Genomic DNA, 20,414 nt, shown 5'->3' on the forward strand with positions numbered 1-20,414 from the left:
CCCCCCCCCCCCCCCCCCCCCCCCCCCCCGCCAACATCTCTCATCTATTCCTTTCTGTGGAGTCTCCATTGCTTGGGGCCATTACTAGCTCTTCCCTGTTCACCAGCGATAGCTTCTTATCCCACCCACTCTTTACCACCCCCAATCTCATCTTCACATGTAGCCAGAATGTTATTTTAAAAACTAAATTTTATCATGTCATTGCCCTGCTTACAGGTCTTGCTCCCATGGGGTACCATTGTCCCTATGAGAAAATACTTAGGTCCTTATCATGGAGCACGAGGTCCTATATGGGCTGGCTTCCAGTTCCCTCTTACTATCCCCCTCTTGCACACTAGCACACCGACTTTCTTAGTGTTTGAAACACTTCAAAGCTCCTTCCCCCCTCCCAGGATTCTTATGCCTGCTCCTCCTTCTCTGGGAATCCTCTACTCTCTGCCCTTCTTTAACTGGCCCACTCTGATTCATGTGGGGCTCAAATGCTTCGTCACACAGCTTCCTTTCCTAGGCCAGACGGTCTCACACTTGTCTTCCTCAGCTCTTAGCCTCACTGTCTTTTATTATAGTTTTGTGATGGCCTGTTTAACATTGAAGTCCTTGACTGACCTCTAAGAGGAGAAGGACTTGACCTTGTTTTCTCTATCTCCAGTGCCAACCACAAGTATCTGGTATTAAATAAATATGTGTGAACAAATGACTAAGTGAATAAAGACTAAAGAATTATTACTGATTAATTTATTACTAATCATTTGAATTAATAAAGATTTGTGGATGGTAGAAGGGAAGCTGAGAGACAAAACCATGAAACAGAGTAGAATTTCCGAGATGTGGTTTTGTCCTTGCTAGTTCAGTCATAATTAGAACCATTTGATGGATTAAAGCTGGAGGTTCTAACAGGCAGGCTGGACTTCCTCTGCAAGAGTAGAAATGAAAAAAAAAATAGCACTCTATACACAAAAACTTAAAAATTTTTAATCCCTGAAGATGTCAATATTGTGAAATTAAGACTATTGCAGCAACAGGAACCCAAAGGATTAGCTAATCCTTTCCAGCTCTTGTCAGAATTGGGCTCTTTGGCCATCTTCAAGACTCATGGGCAAAGATTAGGCATAATCTGATCTCCACTAACTTAGGAAGTTTGAAACAGGACATAGTTTCAGTGAAGCCAAGGGTATACTTAGGTGAAATAACAAATACCACTGGGTCCACAGGAATAGGGCACTGAGTCATTCAAACCTGATTATCAAAAACAACAGCAGCTCTAATCTTTCAGCACTCACTATACACAGACTTTTATTCCTTCTTGCAAACGAGAAAACAGAGAATGTAAGCAGCTTATTGTTGGAAGCAAAGCTGGGTTTCAAAGCCTGGTTTCTTGATTCCAAACCCTGTGTCTTCTCCCGAAGCTTTCTCCTTGAATAATTAGTGTCTTACACCATCCAAGACAGACCTTCACCCTCCTGGTGACTCACTTCTGGCTTGGCCCAGCCTGTCCACGTTCCATCATTCACTCATGTGGTAAGTGCTCATTGAGTGCCTACCACCAGCCAGACGCCATGGAAGTGGGTGGAGGGCAAGCTGAGACCCTGGCCCTGGCCTTAAGGACATCTCTGGTTGGTGGGAGAGGGAAGGGAAGTCCAACGGTGGGAATGAGAACTGTGGCAAGCACCTCTCCAAGATTGGGTGTGGAGTAGCACAGGGGGAGGGTTCTGGATATGGCCTGACAAGGTCACTGCACAGCAGGACCCCAGCCACACCGGTTTAGGGCCAAGCACACCCAAGCACACAGGCCGGTGGCAGTCACCTCAGCAGCCACACCACCTCAGGGGCTCACGTTGTTTGTGGGTCCCATTCATGAGAACTGCGAGGAAATTTCCTTCTGAACTTACAACGTTTATTTTCTGTTAACCCAAGCATAGGACTTTACATTTATCCCCATTAAATCCCATCTTGTTAGTTTTGGCCCATTGATCCAGACTGCTGATATCTCTATAATCCAGATCCTGCAATGCAGAGCACTTACCCCCTCCAGCTTTGCACTGCCAAGAAGTGTGATCTATGCACCTTTTATGTCTTCATAAGGATGGCTCTGGAAATTGTGGGTCATGCCGAGGCCTTGTACACAGCCCTAGGGCCACTGACTGCATCTCAATCCAGCTGTCCAGCACAGTTTGGGTCAACACGAACAACAGATTCATATCCTCTGGGTAGTTAGTAGACAACTACTAACCTATCCAAAGCATCTCTGCACCAGCTACATTTCTCCCTCCCACATCATGACACCCTGAGAGATGTCGTCACATAAACACCTTCCCAGATATTTACACCCATGTCCAACCAACTTAAAATGTCCTTTCTGCTACTATTTGAGTGAATATTAATTAGATTTGCCCCTTCAGAGATGTCTGGAATTATTCCAGACAGAATTAAAGCCAATGCTAGAGTTCTTCCAATGCAGAGACCCGGCAAAAATAAATTCAGCAGGCCATGGACTCCCCCCCGACACCTGCCTTCTGTCAGTGAAGGGCCAAGGCTTAAAAACAGAAAGCTCGGTAAGTTTGAGAGATTTGGGGAGTGTGATCTACTGCCATCACTTCTAATTATCCTAAACTGGAAAAACGGATGTCTAAGCTGGCCAGCTTGTCTAATAAAGCATTTTGATCAAAGATGCAGTTGCACAGAGTACCTGTTTGAGGGATGGCCTGAGAGTCCACGGGGACCCAGGAGAGTTATGGAAGTCATAAAGCGGTCCCTACAGTTCCGTAGGCAGACAGCAACACTGTAAAAAATGCTTCTCCAGGGAAGCTTTGAGTCTCTTTAAACATTCAATTATGGCTATACAAACACATATTTTAAGTGAACAGCATCCGATCTTTGCACAAATTAGGGATGCTAGGAGGCAAATAGAAGAGATTCCCTGAAACAACTATTTAATACAAATTCCATCCTGTTTCATGAAGAATTGGTGTATGTGATGAGTTTTTGAGCAGGGTTAATTAGGTGACCCTCTTTTAGCATTAGCTGTGGATTATGGCTCTTATGATTGAAGGAACTGAGGCCACCTTTATTTTGGTTGTGATTTCCAAGCAGGTTTTTAATTAAAACAGATTTATGGATATTTAAAGAACCAGTATTCAATGGGCAGAGCTTTTTAGCCCTTTGAAAGTTGCTGGAGGTCCTTCTAAAACACATTTCCTTTTTATTAATAATAAATACTCCAATATCCTTCTTTTCAACCATTTTTAAGTTTTGATGGATTTTTTTCCCTTCAGTGTAAAAAGTTTTCTTAATTTTAATAGTAATATTTTCTTTTATTATGTTATGTTAGTCACCATACAGTACATCATTAGTTTTTGATAATAATGTTTTTGGGGTTTTTTTAAAGATTTTATTTATTTATTTGACAGAGACACAGCAAGAGCAGGAACACAAGCAGGGGGAGTGGGAGAGGGAGAAGCAGGCTTCCTGTGGAGCAGGGAGCCTGATGCGGGGCTCAATCCCAGGACCCTGGGATCATGACCTGAGCTGAAGGCAGACGCTTAACCAACTGAGCCACCCAGGCGCCCCAATAGTAACATTTTCTTGTTGTAAAACATGGATGAAGTAAATGTCTTCCATAATCTTACTAGTCAGCGATACATGTACACGTGTATAATTTTAAAATCAAAACTGAATACCCTATAAAATATTATCTAACATGCTGTTTACATTGATTACATCATGAATGCTTTTTACAACGATGAAGATCCCCACCATCGCCTTTAATTGCTACATAGAGCTCTATTTTGTGGCTAAGTCATAATTTAATCAATCTCGTATTGATTTAGGTAAAATATTCTATGGTGAACATCCCTGAACACAGGGCTGATTCGCAGCCTATAGGCCAGATGCAGGGCACTTACAGGTTACTTTCTGGTTGGCCAGGCTCTCTACTGTGCTGGTTAAATATTCACATTTATCTTGCTTGAACATTTGAGTTCTTAGACCTTAATTTGGATAAAGTCCCTAATTGGATCTATTGGGCCAAAGGCTGTAAGAATTAAAAATTCTACTTTCTACTGGACAATGGATTATATTTTGTGTCCAGCAGCACCAAGAGCTGGAAGCATACAAGCATTTTACTCTACCCATAAAATTACAGATTTTTGGTATTCATGGTCTCAAAAGTGAAGTCCATATGAAACATGTAATTTTTTTTCAACAAAATATTATGCTGAAGTATTTGGAGGGAGTGCAACATTAAAATAGTAATATTGGCATGTTCTAATTATGAAAATGTTATTTTTAGCAGGGCACAATCTCTACAACTGCTGTAAGTAGTATAATTAAAATAAAGCCATAGAATGTCATAGGAGCATATCAAACACTCTCCATATAATTTCTAACATGTAGGCTGACAGTGAGGTTGGGAAGAGAGATATAAATCAAGAAGAGATAGTTTCATGTTTTCAACTTTTTAAATTTTGAGAGTATTTTGTGAAAGGCCCAGAATTAGAAGTGAGCAAATTAAGGCAGCTTTTTAAATGATCTTTTATACAAATTAGCCACTGTCAAATAGTCATTGTGTATTATACTACCTGCCTTAGTAGAAGAAACCATTTTCAAAAAGAACCACGAATGAGGCTATTGAGCCACTTCAGAGACTCAGAGAACCAGAAGGGCGCTAAGAGCTGCATTTCTATATGGAAAAGCATGTCCATTATAAAGCTAAATGAAGCAAGTTATCAAATTGCGCACAGGCCACAATATCCGCTAGGAAGACAAAACAAGCAAAGCTTATTTATAAGGAAAACATGTCTTTGGACAATCACTAAAATATTCATCAGGATTGTGTTTGGTAATAGAAGTATTTTCTTTTGGCCCTTTGATCTTTTGTTCCCCTACAATTTTCAATTTTCTGCACTGGACATGTATTCCTTTTAGAATAAAAACAAATAGATTAAGGTTTTTATTAAGTTGATTTCTATTCCTCCACCTGCCGTCCTACCACCATCTACAGGTCTGGAGTTGGCACCACTCCTGGTGTTCACCACATCCCCCAACACTCTGACAAAAGAAGTGGTTGCCCAAATCCAGCAGCAATCCTAAAACCCCATCAAGGCCATGCATCTCCACCAGAAGCCCTATTCTCTTTTGATCTTTCAGGGAATACCTAGTTTCGTCTGTTGAGATATTTCAAAACCACATACAAACAGCAATTTACAAAAATTAAAATGTCCCACCATATTCTCACATGAAAAAAGAAAAAGAGCGTGAACGTATTTACTTGGCTAAGAGAGACATATCAAAGGCAACACAGAGGTTTCTGTTCAGCTCCCTGTTCATTCAAGACATGTGCCCGAACCTCTATTTTAAGACCATCAAGTCATGAGGAAGGCTAAAAACATCATTTATTGCTTACACATGCCTTTAATCCGTTTAATGGTGAGGAGTAAACATACAAGATATATTAAAAGGCAGGTTGCTATCCTATTTTACCTATATTCATGTTAAGCATATTTATTTTTAAATGTATGTATTTACATGGATCTCTTAAATTGCTGTTGGCCATGATATTAGATACGGGATGGGAATGGGAGAACTGGCCATGGTGACCCCATTGATCTGACTTGCTTGTGACCCTCAAATCAAAGCACTGATACCGTAAGTGATCGGATCTGTTCACATGGAGACAGAATCAGATTTTGTGACATCTGTCTCTGGCAGAGCTCAGCCCAGTGAAGCTCTCTCATCTACATGATCACATCAGCAAAAAGTCCACATTTCACTGATGGGTGAGGAATAGGCACCAGTGATTCTGAAGATAGAAACTTCTAGAAGTTTTATCTATCCAGAAGATAGAAACTCCTGTTTCGAATCAAGCAGGACATGGTTAACTTCATTTACATCTTTAAATACAGATTACTTATTATGAGCACGCAGATCTTTCCTGGTACTAATCAAATAGAATAGTATGGCGTCTTCTGGGTCTAAGGAACCCAGGGGGCTGCCAGGGCATAAAGGATGACAAGAACAGGGCTTGTGTTACTTACGCCTTGAAGCAGACAGTTTTCTACTGGGAAGTCATACAAAATACGTAATAATATCCATCTGCTCCAGGAAAAAAAAATATAATGCCATTTTTGGAAATTTAGATAGTTTCGCAAAAAAAGGTCAAATTTTTAAATAAAAAGATAAAATAAATACTTTGTGCCACTGGAGACAAGCTCTGAAAGATAAATAAACCCTTGGTATTTCTCAGGGAAAAAATAGAGGTTCTATTCATTTGAAGCTATTTCTCCTTATATAAGCCAGGAATTGTGAAAAGTCAACTAATTATGGAATGCTATTACTTGAACAGAAGATGCTTAAATTCTATCCTTGACAAATCAGGCTTTGAAAAAGAAACATCAGAACTATGAGAAAAACCTGCTGATTTACAAAGCTTTTTTTTAGAGTGATAAAATTCTTCATTTTTCCACTTCATTTTTTCAAGTTAATTCCAGCCTCAGATCCAAATTGGGATTGTGAATCCGTGCATTTCATTCTGTTTCTCTAAATGCCAACGTAAATTACACAGCACTTTGAACCCACAGCTCCTAACTTTCTCCCATGGCACAGTACACAAGAATTAACGTGACTTACTCATTTCTTTCCAGATGTACGATCAGTTCTTTGCTTTCCAGTTGCATTCGAAAATTCAACACTTCTGGATGATTCTGAAAGATAAATAAGAGAAATCAGCTGAAACACATTTCACATTGACTTGCCAACATTTGAATGTTCTGAAGGCATATTCAACAGAGGGAGAGAAAAATACATTTTCTTCTTGGGACCATTCTGATATCCCAAGTAGAGGAGACCAGGTGAACCAGGATCAGAGTCTGGAGGATGCACCACCCTCTGGGATGGCACGAATGTGGCCTGGACCCCTTTCCTTTGGGCACATACCCCTGAGATCCTTCTTGACTACCCCCACCTCCCACAATGAATTCGTCCCTCAGTTTCCCTGTCTCTATAAATAGCACCTTCACTTCCCCAGCTGCTCATGTCAGAAATGTGAAGTCCTGCCTAAAACCTTCTCCCTCTCCAGCTCCTCTTAATCCATGAAAAGGTCTTGCAGGGCTGCTCTCCAAAACACAGCTCCTGTTACATCTTAAACCCCTCCACCTCTCATCGGGATTACCGCAATGCCCTCCTAACCTGGGTCCCTCCATATCTACCTTTGCTTTCCTCCCATTCATTCTCCAATGGCAGCAGAAGCTTATCTTCAAAAACACCTCCTCATCAACCCAACTCTGATTCTAGGGAGACTGCACTGGTGTCCCACGATAAGATGCCACCTCTTTAATGTGGCCAGCGCTGCCCGTACGGCTCTGTCCTCACTCACACGGGCCTCACCGGCAGCTCAAACACAATGAGCTCCTCTGTAGTGCTGATCTTTGCATGCTGTTCCCTCTGCCTGGAATGCTTTCCCTCCAGGTCCTACACTCAGTACCAGCTTTAATGTCAGTAAGTCAAGGAAACCTCACTTTGCTCCTAAGTCTCATCACATGCCCCTCTTCCCACGCATGCTTTCTTCCAGTCTCCCGTCCTTTCCCTCCTTGTGGAAGGAAGAACTTCCTTCCTACTTATAGTAACTCAGTATGTTGATCTGTAGATCTACTTGCTTATTATGTCCACAGAGGTGCCAGATAAGTAACAGAAGCCCAATTAACTTAAGGTGAATGAAGGAATTAATGAATAGGGCAAATGTCTCAACCAATCTCTTCTCCTTCTCACGAGGTAGACATCCTCCTTCTCCTCTGGGCTCCAGGGAACCCCGCTCATGTGTGCCCATCTGTCAGTGGGGACAGGTAACTATATTTTTTCTGTTCTGCCCCAGAAATCCCAATGAGTTTCTTGCCCTGACCTGAGAATGTACCTGTGTGACCATGTCCCTTAACTCACACCCTTACCTCAATGTGTGCCACACTCCTTGAGCCCAATCATTCAGAGTCCTTGCCCAAGTCAAAATCGACTTGCCAACTCAAAGGTATTCTGTGAAGCCCCCTGCCCCCTTCCCTGCTGTGTACTCCTAGTGATTCTGAACAGTCACTTCCAGCCCCTCCTTATCCGGATCAGCATATGTCAAATGGGGGTTCTACGTATCCAAGGGGCAGTTCTCACTAGGAGAATTTAAAATTTTCAATGTTGATTTTTAAAAACAAATCATTTTAAAAACAACTGTCTGGGTGACAAGTGAAGGGCAAAGACAGGGTTAATGCACAAATAATGTAGTCAACCTAAAGAAGGGCCAAACGCCATCAAAGCCCAGGGCAGGAATTAAGGTTCCTTAGGGGCTTAAAAGGAGCGAAGTAGAGTAGAGCTGGGTCATCATGTGGAGCTTGCACCACAAGCTCAAGGGTGCCCAACTCCCCGCGGTCAGTGCCCCATCAGGGCTGCGCTCGGCGGCTCAGCCCCACGCAAACATCATCACCGCAGGAGACTGGTGCTGCCAACCTCAGTGGCTGTGGTTTCGCCTGCCTTTGCTCTGGAAGTTCCTTCAGTTTCATGCTTGTATAGTGAAAATAAGACCTTTGTGGTGTTCTAATATTCTGGTGTTAAGAGGCACTATCATAACTCCAGAGTTCAAGGGACTCTTCTTACAACATAGCATTTCATCTGTACTATGGATCAACTAACATGTTACTATGTTATAAGAGAAGATGGAGTATAAGCTCCAACATCCAACATTAGTTGAAATGAAACAAATTTAAACAAAAACCCTAACAACAGAAGGTCACATGAGTTTTGGGAAAAGGTTAAAACGTGCATGCACTCATACCATGGGACTGGGACAGCGTCAGGGCTGCCCTTCGCACATCTGGATAGTTTCCGATGTTGAATACGGTAGCCATTAGCCACATATGAATTTACATTTAAATAAACTGAAATAAAATTTAAAAATCAGTTTATCAGTCTCACTGGACACATTTCAGACTCAATAGCAAGATGTGATTAGTCGGCAGTCCCCGTTGGACAGAGCAGAGCGACAACGTTCCTACTTTCACAGAAAGTTCAGACATTTCCATCTTCATTGAGCATCTCTGAGTCAATAATAAAGATCTAAAATTTGCAGGGCACCTGGGTGGCTCAGTCGTTTCAGCGTCTGCCTTCGGCTCAGGTCATGATCCTGGGGTCCTGGGATTGAGCTCCGTGTCAGGCTCCCTGTTTGTGGGGAGCCTGCTTCTCCCTCTCCTTCCCATTCATGCTCTTTCTCCCTATCTCTCTCTATCTCAAGAAAATAAATAAAATCTTTAAAAAAAAAAAAAAAGATGTAAAATTTGCATCATCCAATTGCTGCCTGAGTAATAGACTATTTTAAATATTGGTGCCTTCAGGGGATATAATTAGGTGCAAACCCAAGTGGTTTTTTAAGTGCACATTAAGAAAGCTCTTCTCAATTTTAATTGATGAGTCATATTATTTTTAAAGGAGTTACTTAAGCTTGAGAGTTAAACTGGTAAATTTCCATATAAATGAAATGCTTATCTATATTTTCTGATTTTAAACAGATCTTGTTTTATATAGATGCATTCTAGCAAATGACAACACAAACATCTAGAATCTTGTAAAAGCCACACACTGTAATTGACATATTTTGACACTATCTGATGTTTATAAGAATTTTATGGGTTTCTGAGTGCTGAACTTCTAAAATTAATATTACTATTCCCGTCCTATGCAACATTAAACCCACATTATGTCTTTAAATTTTAATATAGTGCGTAAAAGTGCTTATAAGTCCTGGATTTGCTTTTGAGTCTGTCACAGGGACTTTTGCCTAAATTTACCTATATTTTCTGACACTGAGATTTAATTACAAATATGCACAGGATGTTCTCTCCACGGTTTGCAACTTGTACTTATTAATGATTTCTTAGAAAAATGGGATTATTAATTAAGTTTACAATAAAACATTAGAACAAAAATATGTCTCAATATTTTGTCAAGATGTGCCCAATATATGCGTATGTATGTATATTTGAATGTGTTTTATATATGTGTATGTGTAAATAACTTACTTTAATTACAAATTGTCTTTGCCTAAGATATTGAAACCTGTATCACATTTTAAAGATGAATCCTGACAATTATATTTGTGAATAAAAATAAAATATTTCCAGTACCCCTCCCCCCACCTCCGAGTTTAGCTAGTTTAAATATTACCATTTGTACTAATTCCACAGGAAGTCCCTACAGGACCTGTTATAACATTCCAATATCAACATCTTTCAAATGAATACATTTTTCCCTAGGGAGGCAAAAAAGATTTTATCTGTATATTTTAGTTGGGATTTAATGGTACAGGAGAAATCAATGGGCAAAAAGAACAGAGAGCTATTTTCATTCAAAACCACTAACTGCATTAGATTGTTCAGTTTAAAAGCATGTATCCATTCCATTTTCTTTTGATTCTTATACATTGGAGATAATGAACTAGTGCTGGTTATATATAGCATTCCTTTTCTCAAAAATGATATATTGATTACCTTAATGGAACTGTGTCTTTTATTGAATGCTTAAAGAACTGCACTTAATTGGGAAAAGTATAACCAAAAAAGAGTATACAAAATGTATCACTACAATTTTATTTTTAATTTTTAAAAAGATTTCTTTATTTATTACTGGGGGAAGGGGCAGAGGGAGAAAGAGAGCATCTCAAACAAACTCTTCACTGAACACGGAGCCCAACGACATAGGGCTCAATCTCATGACCCTGAGATTATGACCTGAGCTGAAATCAAAAGTTGGATGCTTAACTGACTGAGCCACCCAGCCGCCCCACTACAATTTTAAAAATAATTATTAGCGTACCTACCACTCAGCTGAAAAATAAAAATATTACCAGAATCTTAGAAGCCCCTTGTATTAGTTTCCTAAGGCTGCCATAACCAAATACCACAGGCTGGGTAGCTTACCCAATAGAAATTTATTTTTGCATACTTCTGGAAGCTAGAAGTCCTGATCAAGGTGTCAGCAGGGTGGTTTCTTCTGAGGCCCCTCCTCTTGTAAATTCCTCATGGAAACCATGTGGGCAACCTCCCCCAGATGGTGTGCTGTCTTCAGACAGTTCTGCAAAGTAAGGCTCCAGCCAGGACCCCACCACCCATCTCTCGGACCCTCAGTTGCCCTGCCCTCCCTCTGAGATCAACCACAGGGCATCTGTCCAGCACATTCTACTTAACTGGAAGTATGAACAGATGATTCAAAGTGATTTATTAATTAGCTAGGGTTTCTTCCACGATGTGTTGACTTTCTTTAATCTATGTAATTGGGAGCTCCCCCAAACTTGAATTTAAATTATTTCACCCATGGTGGCTACAAAATATCTCTAGTCAATACATGTAACTTTTCATGGATGCAGGATGCCTCCAACTGCTTCTTCTCTGATGGATGGAATGATACACAGCATCATCTCCTTGGTGTCTCCATGTCCTTAAAAAAACACCCAATTTTTGGCGACTTAGAAAAAGTCTGAACCAGATCATGAAGTTGAAATAAGGTGGCAGTGAGCCACCAGAAGGAAGGGAATTACAGGAAAGAAAATACAATGTAGGGTCAGTAGCCGAGTCCACTCCCATCCTGGCTTCTCGGTTACCCTTTCAAAGATGATGGTCAGTTCTGACCCATACTCACTCGTCTCAACTGTTGACACTGGAAGCTCAGAGGGATCTAATTTTTCAAGCAGAACAACAATATTAAAATACTGCATTTGAGGGACTCTGAAATAACTAGATTTCCTTCCAGCACTAAATAAAGGCTTCAGACGATAGCCTTGGCATTCATGGGGCACAAGGGAGTCATTTATTGCTATGAATATTTAGAGGCAATCTTGATTACCACTTTAATATTAGTGGGCTGGTTCCAGAGCTGGAAGATAAGCACACCGTGGAATTGAGAGAGGGCAAAATTGAATTAACTGCAGGATAGCACAGGAGGGAGTGAAGGCATTGCAGTGCCATAATGGGGCGTCCCTGGCTCAGGGACTTTTACTTATTACATAAATGATGATAATGTTTATTCAGGAGTCATCGATAATTTTTGTTCTGACGGAAACTGACCTTAGCAAACACCTTGTTAAAAGATGCAAAAGGGCACATATTAATCTCAGGTAAAAACTGCTTTTGAAATATAGGTAATGTCATTTTTAAGGTTTCCGTGGGTTAAAATGTTGGATTATTTTGAGTACAGATTCTCCTTAAGGTATGCGTGTGACATGACGGGTTTACAGATTTTCAGCCTGCTTCTCCCTTCCCACAACAAAACTCACCACCTCACTGCCTCTGGCATGCGTGATGCTCGTAGTTCAAGTTCTTTATCCTGTGGCTGCTGGAGTGATCACTAATGCTTAAATTTGCAGCAGACATTTTTGATTTTCATTTTAGATTACTGTAGCTGTAGCCCAAACATCTTAAAATCCTTATTGATTCATTGAAATGTTGCCAGTCTTCCCCCGTGCCTCTGTATGCGATGGGTTCGTAGTGCCCCATGCACTGTGCTCCCTGGCTGAGGACATTGGCTGATTCTGAAGCAGACACGGCCATCTGCCCCCTCCTGGAGCTCACTACTGGTCTGTAAGAAGACAGTGTCAACATGACTTAACAGGAAGCAATCTGGAAAACACTACAATGCAGGTTTCTCAAATTTAACACATCTAAAATTCATTTCTTATTTTACGGCCTCTCCATCCATTCCAAAGAGGAAGTTGGGGAAAATCAAATCAATGCTAGCTCTCCATCAAAGCTAGCCCAGTGACAACACATGCTCTCTCTCTCTTTTTTAAGAAATATTTTATTTATTTGAGAGAGAGAGAGCATGAGAGGGGGGAGTGTCAGAGGGAGAAGCAGACTCCCCACTGAGCAGGGAGCCTGATGCGGGACTCGATCCTGGGACTCCAGGATCATGACCTGAGCTGAAAGCAGTTGCTTAACCAACTGAGCCACCCAGGTGCCCCAGACAATGCTCTCTCTTAAAACCTGTCAACAGTGGCCCACTGTACTTAGAATAAAACCATGGCCTTCATACCATGAAGGGTCTGGCGTCTGCTCACCAGGCTTCCCCAGCACACCACTGAGCTGGCCAGGCTCCAACCCACTTCCAGGACTCTCCACCTGCTGACCCTCTGCATGAAGGTCCTCCCTGGGCTCCAGTGCTAGGTCTCAGGCTGGACATTGCTGCCTCAGAGAAGCAGGGGCCATCTTAGTGGGGCTCTGCTCTCCCATGCCCAGTTCCCACCCTTCATAGATTCCTCATTTGTGATCATTTATTGGTGTGTTTATTTCACTTGTTGACTGGGTATCTCCTAGCAAAACAGAAACTTTGCAGGGAGAGGGGAATTTTTTGGCCTTGTTCCACATTCTGTTCCCAACACCCAGAAGAGGAGCACCTAGAAACATCTGTGGGATGGTGGAAACAGGTACAGAGGCTGTCAGAGGTGGCAGAAGGAACACGGTCTGAGGGGTAGTGAATAAACCCCAAAGCCATAAACGTCAAGTCAGAAGGTATGAAAGGGACATCAGGACTCTCCTCCCCAGGTGGAGCTGTCTGTCCCCAAACAGAAGCCTACAGTCTGTTCCTCTGACCCTAATGGGCTGCCTGCCTCACCCCTGGAGAATGATGTCCCACATGGACCCAAGTGGCCAGACAGAGGATCCCTTTACACTGGGCCTTTGACTATGACTTGCATTCTGTTCTTCTAAGGAGGGTGGGTAGCGCTTGCTGGAAACTGAATTCTTTACATTTATACTTGGGACTGATAAAAATGTCTAGTTCCTAACACCCTCTTGCTCCTCCTGCTCAGTTTCTTTGGACCTTAGTGATAAAGAATCCAAATCAGGGAAGAGGCGGACAGAGCGGGAGGCAGCAGGGGATGTGATGTTACATAAATCAATGTGAAATATAGGGCAGACTGACAGGGTGGGGGGTAGGGAGAATCAGAAATCAGAGCCATGTCAAGGTGAGGGCGGGTGCTGAGCAAAGTCAGGGTAGGACGGATCTGAAGAAGCCTTGTTTGCTGGTAATAACCTACTGGTTATTAACTATCCCAGGCGTGGGGACCGTTCCGTGGATGCATGGTGACATGGAGGCCTGGGAGCAAGACTGGGTGGTGACATGGTAGCTCTGGGGACAAGGCCGCGCAGTGACACGATGGTGAGATCAGGCGGCTGAAATTGGGCCTCAGTTTCCTCACAGGGATAACTGTACTGTAAACACTATCAGTGTGGGTCTGCAGAATAATGGGGCCTCAAAGATGTCCTCATCCCTGGAACCTGCAAACATGTTACCTTAGTTGGAAAAAGGGACTTTACTCATGTGACTAAGGACAGGACTTTGAAAGGGGAAGATTATCCTGGATTATGCAGATGGACCCAATGTAACAATGAGGCTCCTTAAAAGCACAGAACCTTTCATTGCTGGGGTCAGAGAGATGCAACACACAGTGGCCTCTAGAAGCTGGGGATGGCCATCAGCTTACAGCCAGCAAGAACGCAGGGACCCGGCCCTACGGCCTCGAAGAGCAGGATTCTGTCAACATCTCCAATGAGTCAGAAATAGACCCTCCCCTAAGGCCTCCACCAAAAACAGCAGTCCTGTGAACACCCTGATGTCAGCCTGGTGAGATCTGAAGCAGAGAACACAACCGAGCTGCCAGACTTCTCATCTCAGAACTGAGAGCTAGTCAATGGGTATTGTTCTGAGCCACTTAAGCCGTGGTTGTTTGTCACAGCAACAACAGGAAACTGACACAATCAGGAGAGACTACTATGAAACTCAAATGGGAAATGTCTGTTGGGAAACCATCCCGTGCGATAAACTGAAAATGCAGGTGTCTTCTAGAAATCCAATCATGAGTGAGACTTCTTCACAGAGTGACTGTGACAAATGCCCCATCACTTATTATTTATTGCTATTTACCCAAAGTACAACTCTTTTAGGTCTTTTGCATTTAGATCTAAATAAGGTTTTTTTGTGGGTTTGTTTGTTTTTTATTTGACAGAGAGAGCGCGCACAAGCAGGAGGAGTGGGAGAGGGAGAAGCAGGCTCCCCACCGAGCAAGGAGCCCGACGTGGGGCTCGATCCCAGGACCCTGGGATCATGACCTGAGCTGAAGGCTGACATTTAACTGACTGAGCCACATAGGTGCCCTGAACAAGGTTTTTTAAGTTAACAAGTTTTCAAAAAGAAATATTATACAGTCATTAATTGGGGGCCTAGTTATGAGCCAGGTACTGTGCCAGTTCCATATGGGAAGATCTTATACCTGTATGATCAGTACGACAGAAGGGATGGAAGATTCTGCAAGACCCACGGGGATACCGCAAAAGACAGTGGATGCCCTTCATTTTGATGTGAAATATTCTAAAGAAAGTACTTTCTAAGATTTGCTTACTGATATCAGGGACATAATACTAGAAAGTAGCACAGAGCATTGCTTTTCGGAATGACTTGTCTCGTCTTGAAAGACACAGCCGGAAAATAACAGGCTCTGTGTGTATTAACCAGAAAGCTTGGTTTTCAATTCAAAGTTCATTTATCTAACTAATTTGATGTCTGGAAACACTCATGTACCATATTTTTCTACAACACCATTTCAAAACTGTCAGTCAGAGGGAGTTAATAGCTTAAGTTGTTAGTTTGTTTGCATGCAAGCTGTCTTCCAGGGAGAATATCCCATTCATATGTTGACTGAGGCCCATTTATAAAGCATTGCTGTAATCTCTTTCAAATAAACATTAACAGAATATAATAAGCCCTTTAAAAAGTAATCCTGCTATCGCTCAGAGGCACTGCCAAGTCATTGTGTACTAACGAAAGCCCAGCGCAAACAAGTTTTTCTATTACAAACAGAATTACAGCTAATTGCTAATTTTTTTTTTTTAATAAAACATGCTCTAAGTGCTCCATGAAAACTCACACTAGAAGCCACGCAGAGATCTAGGAGAATTCGCATTTCACAACTTCAGACAAAAATTGGAGCGTGACTCTCACCAGCTTTCCCTATTGCTTGCCTGTCACACTGGTTCTTGGGGTGTTTGGGCCTCAGAATCAGGAGGAAACGGGAGCAGCAGAAACAAAGGAGCATCGGCTGGAGCAGAAACTCCTCCTAGTCAGGAGAAGGACAGCGGAGTACTGGCTGTGGGTTGGGATGGTCCAGCTGGGCAACTGAGACTCAAGAAGAGCAAGCCAGGCACTCCAGGGGTCTCTGGGCACCACCACACGAACCTCCCTTCCCTCGGTCAGCAGGACTTAACACCTCTGGAGGATACAGTTTTCTGTCTTCAACCTAGCTCCATTCTGGGACAAAGAGGTCCTCAATTGGTACGCTTTGCTGAAGGAAAATTCAAGTCCAACTCTCTTCCTGTTAAAATATTAGTGAAACCGACCAGTCATAAATCCAGTGACACTTAGGGCCAACTTTGTCCTCTACCTTGAAGAGTCCCAATTCCAAATCCCTAGCTCCAACCTCTCTCTTAAGCCCAAATGTGTTGCAAATGTCCCACAAGCCATGTCCAGCGAAGATCTTGCCAGCAACTCTAATGTGCAGGTTAAAACCCACTCACGTCTCACCTCTCCCCTGCCAAGTGCACTCCCCCAAGTGCTTTCCTCATCCTGTGACACCCCCCCCATCCCTGTTGTCATCATCATCCTCAAAAGGCCACATGCAGACCATCCTCTGACTCCTTCCTCTCGGTCATACGGTCATACGTTAAACTAGTGGCCCAGCTCTGACCTTCTCCCCCCTCCCCCCATGCATCTCTGCAACTCTGTGCCTGCTGTGTGGTCCCCACCCAGCTCTGCTCTGGTCACTCTCTCAACAGCCCACAGTCCACATTGTTCTCGGACTGCTCCATGACTGCAGGGCTCAATCATACTTCTCTCCTCTTTCCTGGGTATGACATCCTGGGTTCCTCAGCATCCCTGACTCCTGAGTCTGCCCACTCTCCCTCTACCCCTACTCACTGTGCCAGAGCAGGTTGCCAAACATTTTCTGTAAAGGGCGAGATAATAAAGAATCCGTATTAAGTAAAGACTTCAAGCTCGGTGGGCCTTATGGTCCCTGCCACGATGCTTTGTCTCTGCTGTGACAGTGGACCCACAGCCAGAAACAAACGGTAAATGAACAAGCATGGCTTTGTGCCAGTAAAACCTTATTCACGGAAACTAAAATTTGACCTTCATATAATTTTATGTATCATAAAATATTATTCTTTTCTTGATATTTTTTTCTAGCCAGTAAGAAGGCTAAAAAAACATTCTCGAACCTGAGTGAGCACCAAAACCACCTGGAGGGCTTATTGAAACCGACTGTGGGGCCCATCAGCAGATCTGGGATGAAGCCCAGGCATTTGCGATTCTCGCAAGTGCCCTGGTGATGCTGCTGACTCTGCCCATGTGGGCACCATGTTTTCAACACCACTGTGCTAGAAAAGTGTGGTTTCACGGGGCGGCAATTCATAAGGTCCCCTCAGTCTGCAACTATCGATGGTGTGGCACCACATGCGTGCACCCAGTGTTGTCAATTTGATTTAGTTCCTAACATCTAACAGGAGAATTCACAGACAAATCTGGACAGGAAGCTTCTCAGAGGGGAAAAATAGGGGGCAAATGGCAACCCTGGGCTTGCACATCAGGTGGCGAAAATTGGCTAAAACCGAGCAGAAGCTGCCAGTTCTCCCAGGCCCACCATGCCCTAGTGTGTCTGTCCACGGAGGCCCCAGGGCAGAGGTAATCCACCATCCTGTGCCTGGCCAGCCTCATTTGATCATAACACCTGCCTGGCCCCTGGTGGCATTCGAGTTCACTTGAATCTCTGGGCTAAAGTTAGGATGAGGACAGAAATAGGATGATTGTGAGAATGCACAGAAGGACTGGATGAGCACGCCTTTTCTTTTCTTGCCTTCCCTTCTACTTCCTGAACTCTGCCCCATCCCTTAGGATCCCTGAGATGCTCCTGACCTCCCAAGCTCTCCCTAGTGGCTCAGGTAGAACCCTCTTCTCTACATTGGAGACTATACATCCACATTGTGCCTGGGGTATAGTTGCTTCTGTCCGTTGGCTTTATGCTCACAGGGCTATAAGCTCCTTGAAACCTGAGCCAACTCTGAGAAACCATCAAGATGCCTCAAGTGCTGCCTTCTTGAACATACAAAGTACACAACTAATGCTTGTTTGATTACCTTGATCAGTACATTAAAAAATATTGCTCACTCATTCATTCATCAAACATTTACATGCCTTAAGTATAGGCTGTCTACCCTGCTAACCAATTTTGACCTTTGCTACAAAGCGCAAGTTTATTAAAATACCTTATTTTGCTGAGCAAATGAATATATTGGCTATTTTGTTGTTAATGTTGTGTTGACAGAGTTAGGTGTTTAAATTCATCCTTGTTACACACTATTTTCGAACCAAAGTAGAAAACCTAGCCCTTGCCAGGAATGAGCCTGGAAGCATCACACATGCATGATCACCAAATCCTTAGCCTATTTTGGGTCTCCCTTAGCCCATCTTGAACTAAACCATAAGAGTGTAAACGAGGCAGGACTGAAAGGGCCACTGTGGAAACTGTAGGATTTCTACCAGGACAATACTGGCTGCCTTCAAGTGGATATGAAAAATGAAGTTCACAGTCAGTGCTGTCATTTTCCATCACTGGGGCTGGCCATGGCTTTGCGTTTGGGAGGACAGCCAGGAGTGCACAGGGCTACCTCCCGGTCCTATGGGAAGAGGAAAGAATGGCTACATTCCTATCAACAACCTTACAACAACCATGCAAAACTAGACAAATAATCAACCTAACTGGACATTAAAACTAAGTAATGTTGACCTGACGAAAAGTGAAAGAGAAAGAAAAGAGATAACTCAGCTAGACAGATGTAGCACATAGATATGAATAATTTGTGACTGACCCACAAGATTTTTAACGAAGGAAAACCAAAATCCCCTTATTTTCTAGAGACAGAATGGTCAGGGATACCAGAAGTCCTGCTGAAAGATATCTTATTTGTAATCATTTCAAAGAAAATAGTTCAGAAAAGATTTCCGATGAGTTACTAGTTAGAAGAAATTTTGTATAAACAAAATTGTGTGTGTCTATATTTTTCTTAAATATAAAACTAGATCTTACTTGTAGGTGCACGGAAGTAAGGAAATGTAAAAATTGCTGCACGGTCATCAGGTTTAAGTTAAAGGTTTCCCTGCTCATTTTTATAAATAGAAAATCTGTGTTTAGTAGAAGATAAGAGGAAGTGGCCAATTAAGTCCACCAGCAGCTTCCCCCGAACTAGAACTCACTTTCTCATTATAGCTTCCTCACCTCCTCAAGGAAACTAGGATCACAAGACCTGAGGTCAAATCCAAGACCCATGACTAACTACCTCTGTGACTTAGTCATAGTTAGCCTCACTGAGCTTGTTTCCTTGCTTGTAAATCATAATAATACCAGCTGGGAGGATTAAATGGCATGGTTTATGTCAATAGCTGGACAGGGCTAGCACATGGGAAACACGTAATGTGATTGACAATAAGGATTACATCACACTGCCATTCGTATTGATCATACCTCTGTTTCTTTTGTCTAAAAACATATTTTTGCCCTCCAATGCAGCAAAACATTCCCATTCTTACAATCTAGTTTCCATTTCGTTATAAAACGTAACATCTCATCACAAAAATACACATAAAAACATATTTATTTTCGTTCTTCTACTGGAATTGTTGAAAAAAAGAATTATTCAGAAGAACCTCATCCAAATGGTTAATCATAGCTATCTACTAAGAAAAGAAAGGTTAGTGAATCCCTTCTCAATAATTCTTGGGGACTCTCTCCCTCCCCACAAAAACATTCACATGCTCCTACCTTCATTCCACCTGTACGGTATTTTATTTATTTATTTATTTATTCATTTATTTTTTGCCTATCCAGAAGGGTGTTGTTTGTAAAGAAAAACAAAACAAAACCATGGAATGTGGAGTGGACAGAAGGCAAGCCAATCTCTTTTCATCTGACAATAAAAGCTAAGAAGAAACCATGGTGATAAAGCACTAAACAACAGGGAAACATACACACACTCCATGGTTAAATCATGCATCTACACACTGTGTCTGCTATAAACGATTCAAAGTCCTGGCAGGTAGATTTCATGAAAGGCAGTGGCTGGAGAGAACAGCAGGCTCATATCCATTCCTGTTTGTGGGAACCCTCAGGAAATATGTGCTAAAACATTTTTGAAAATAAAATGCTTGGCAGGTAACTTCCTATTCCTTAACTTTGAATATCCTGTTGAAAAGAACTACATTTTCAAACCAGAGAGGAAGACAAACCATAAGGGACTCTTAATCTCAGGAAACAAACTGAGGGTTGCTGGAGTGAAGGGGGGTGGGAGGGA

At 42.4% G+C, this 20,414-nt stretch overlaps 1 protein-coding gene across 7 annotated transcripts in view; it reads right to left on the reverse strand.

Moving 5' to 3' along the window:
• The window catches only part of ADAM12 (ADAM metallopeptidase domain 12), a 346,655-nt gene that overhangs the window by 249,713 nt on the left and 76,528 nt on the right, over positions 1-20,414 (reverse strand). For all 7 annotated transcript variants that reach the window (XM_034985935.1, XM_034985934.1, XM_034985939.1 and 4 more), the window contains one exon: positions 6,625-6,698. In XM_034985935.1, coding sequence (XP_034841826.1) covers positions 6,625-6,698 — 74 coding nt within the window. The remainder of the gene's footprint in view (positions 1-6,624; positions 6,699-20,414) is intronic.

The sequence above is a fragment of the Mirounga leonina genome, unplaced genomic scaffold (assembly GCF_011800145.1).
Source record: "Mirounga leonina isolate KUSES-001 unplaced genomic scaffold, KU_Mleo_1.0 Mir_114, whole genome shotgun sequence".
Taxonomy (NCBI): Eukaryota; Metazoa; Chordata; class Mammalia; order Carnivora; family Phocidae; genus Mirounga; species Mirounga leonina.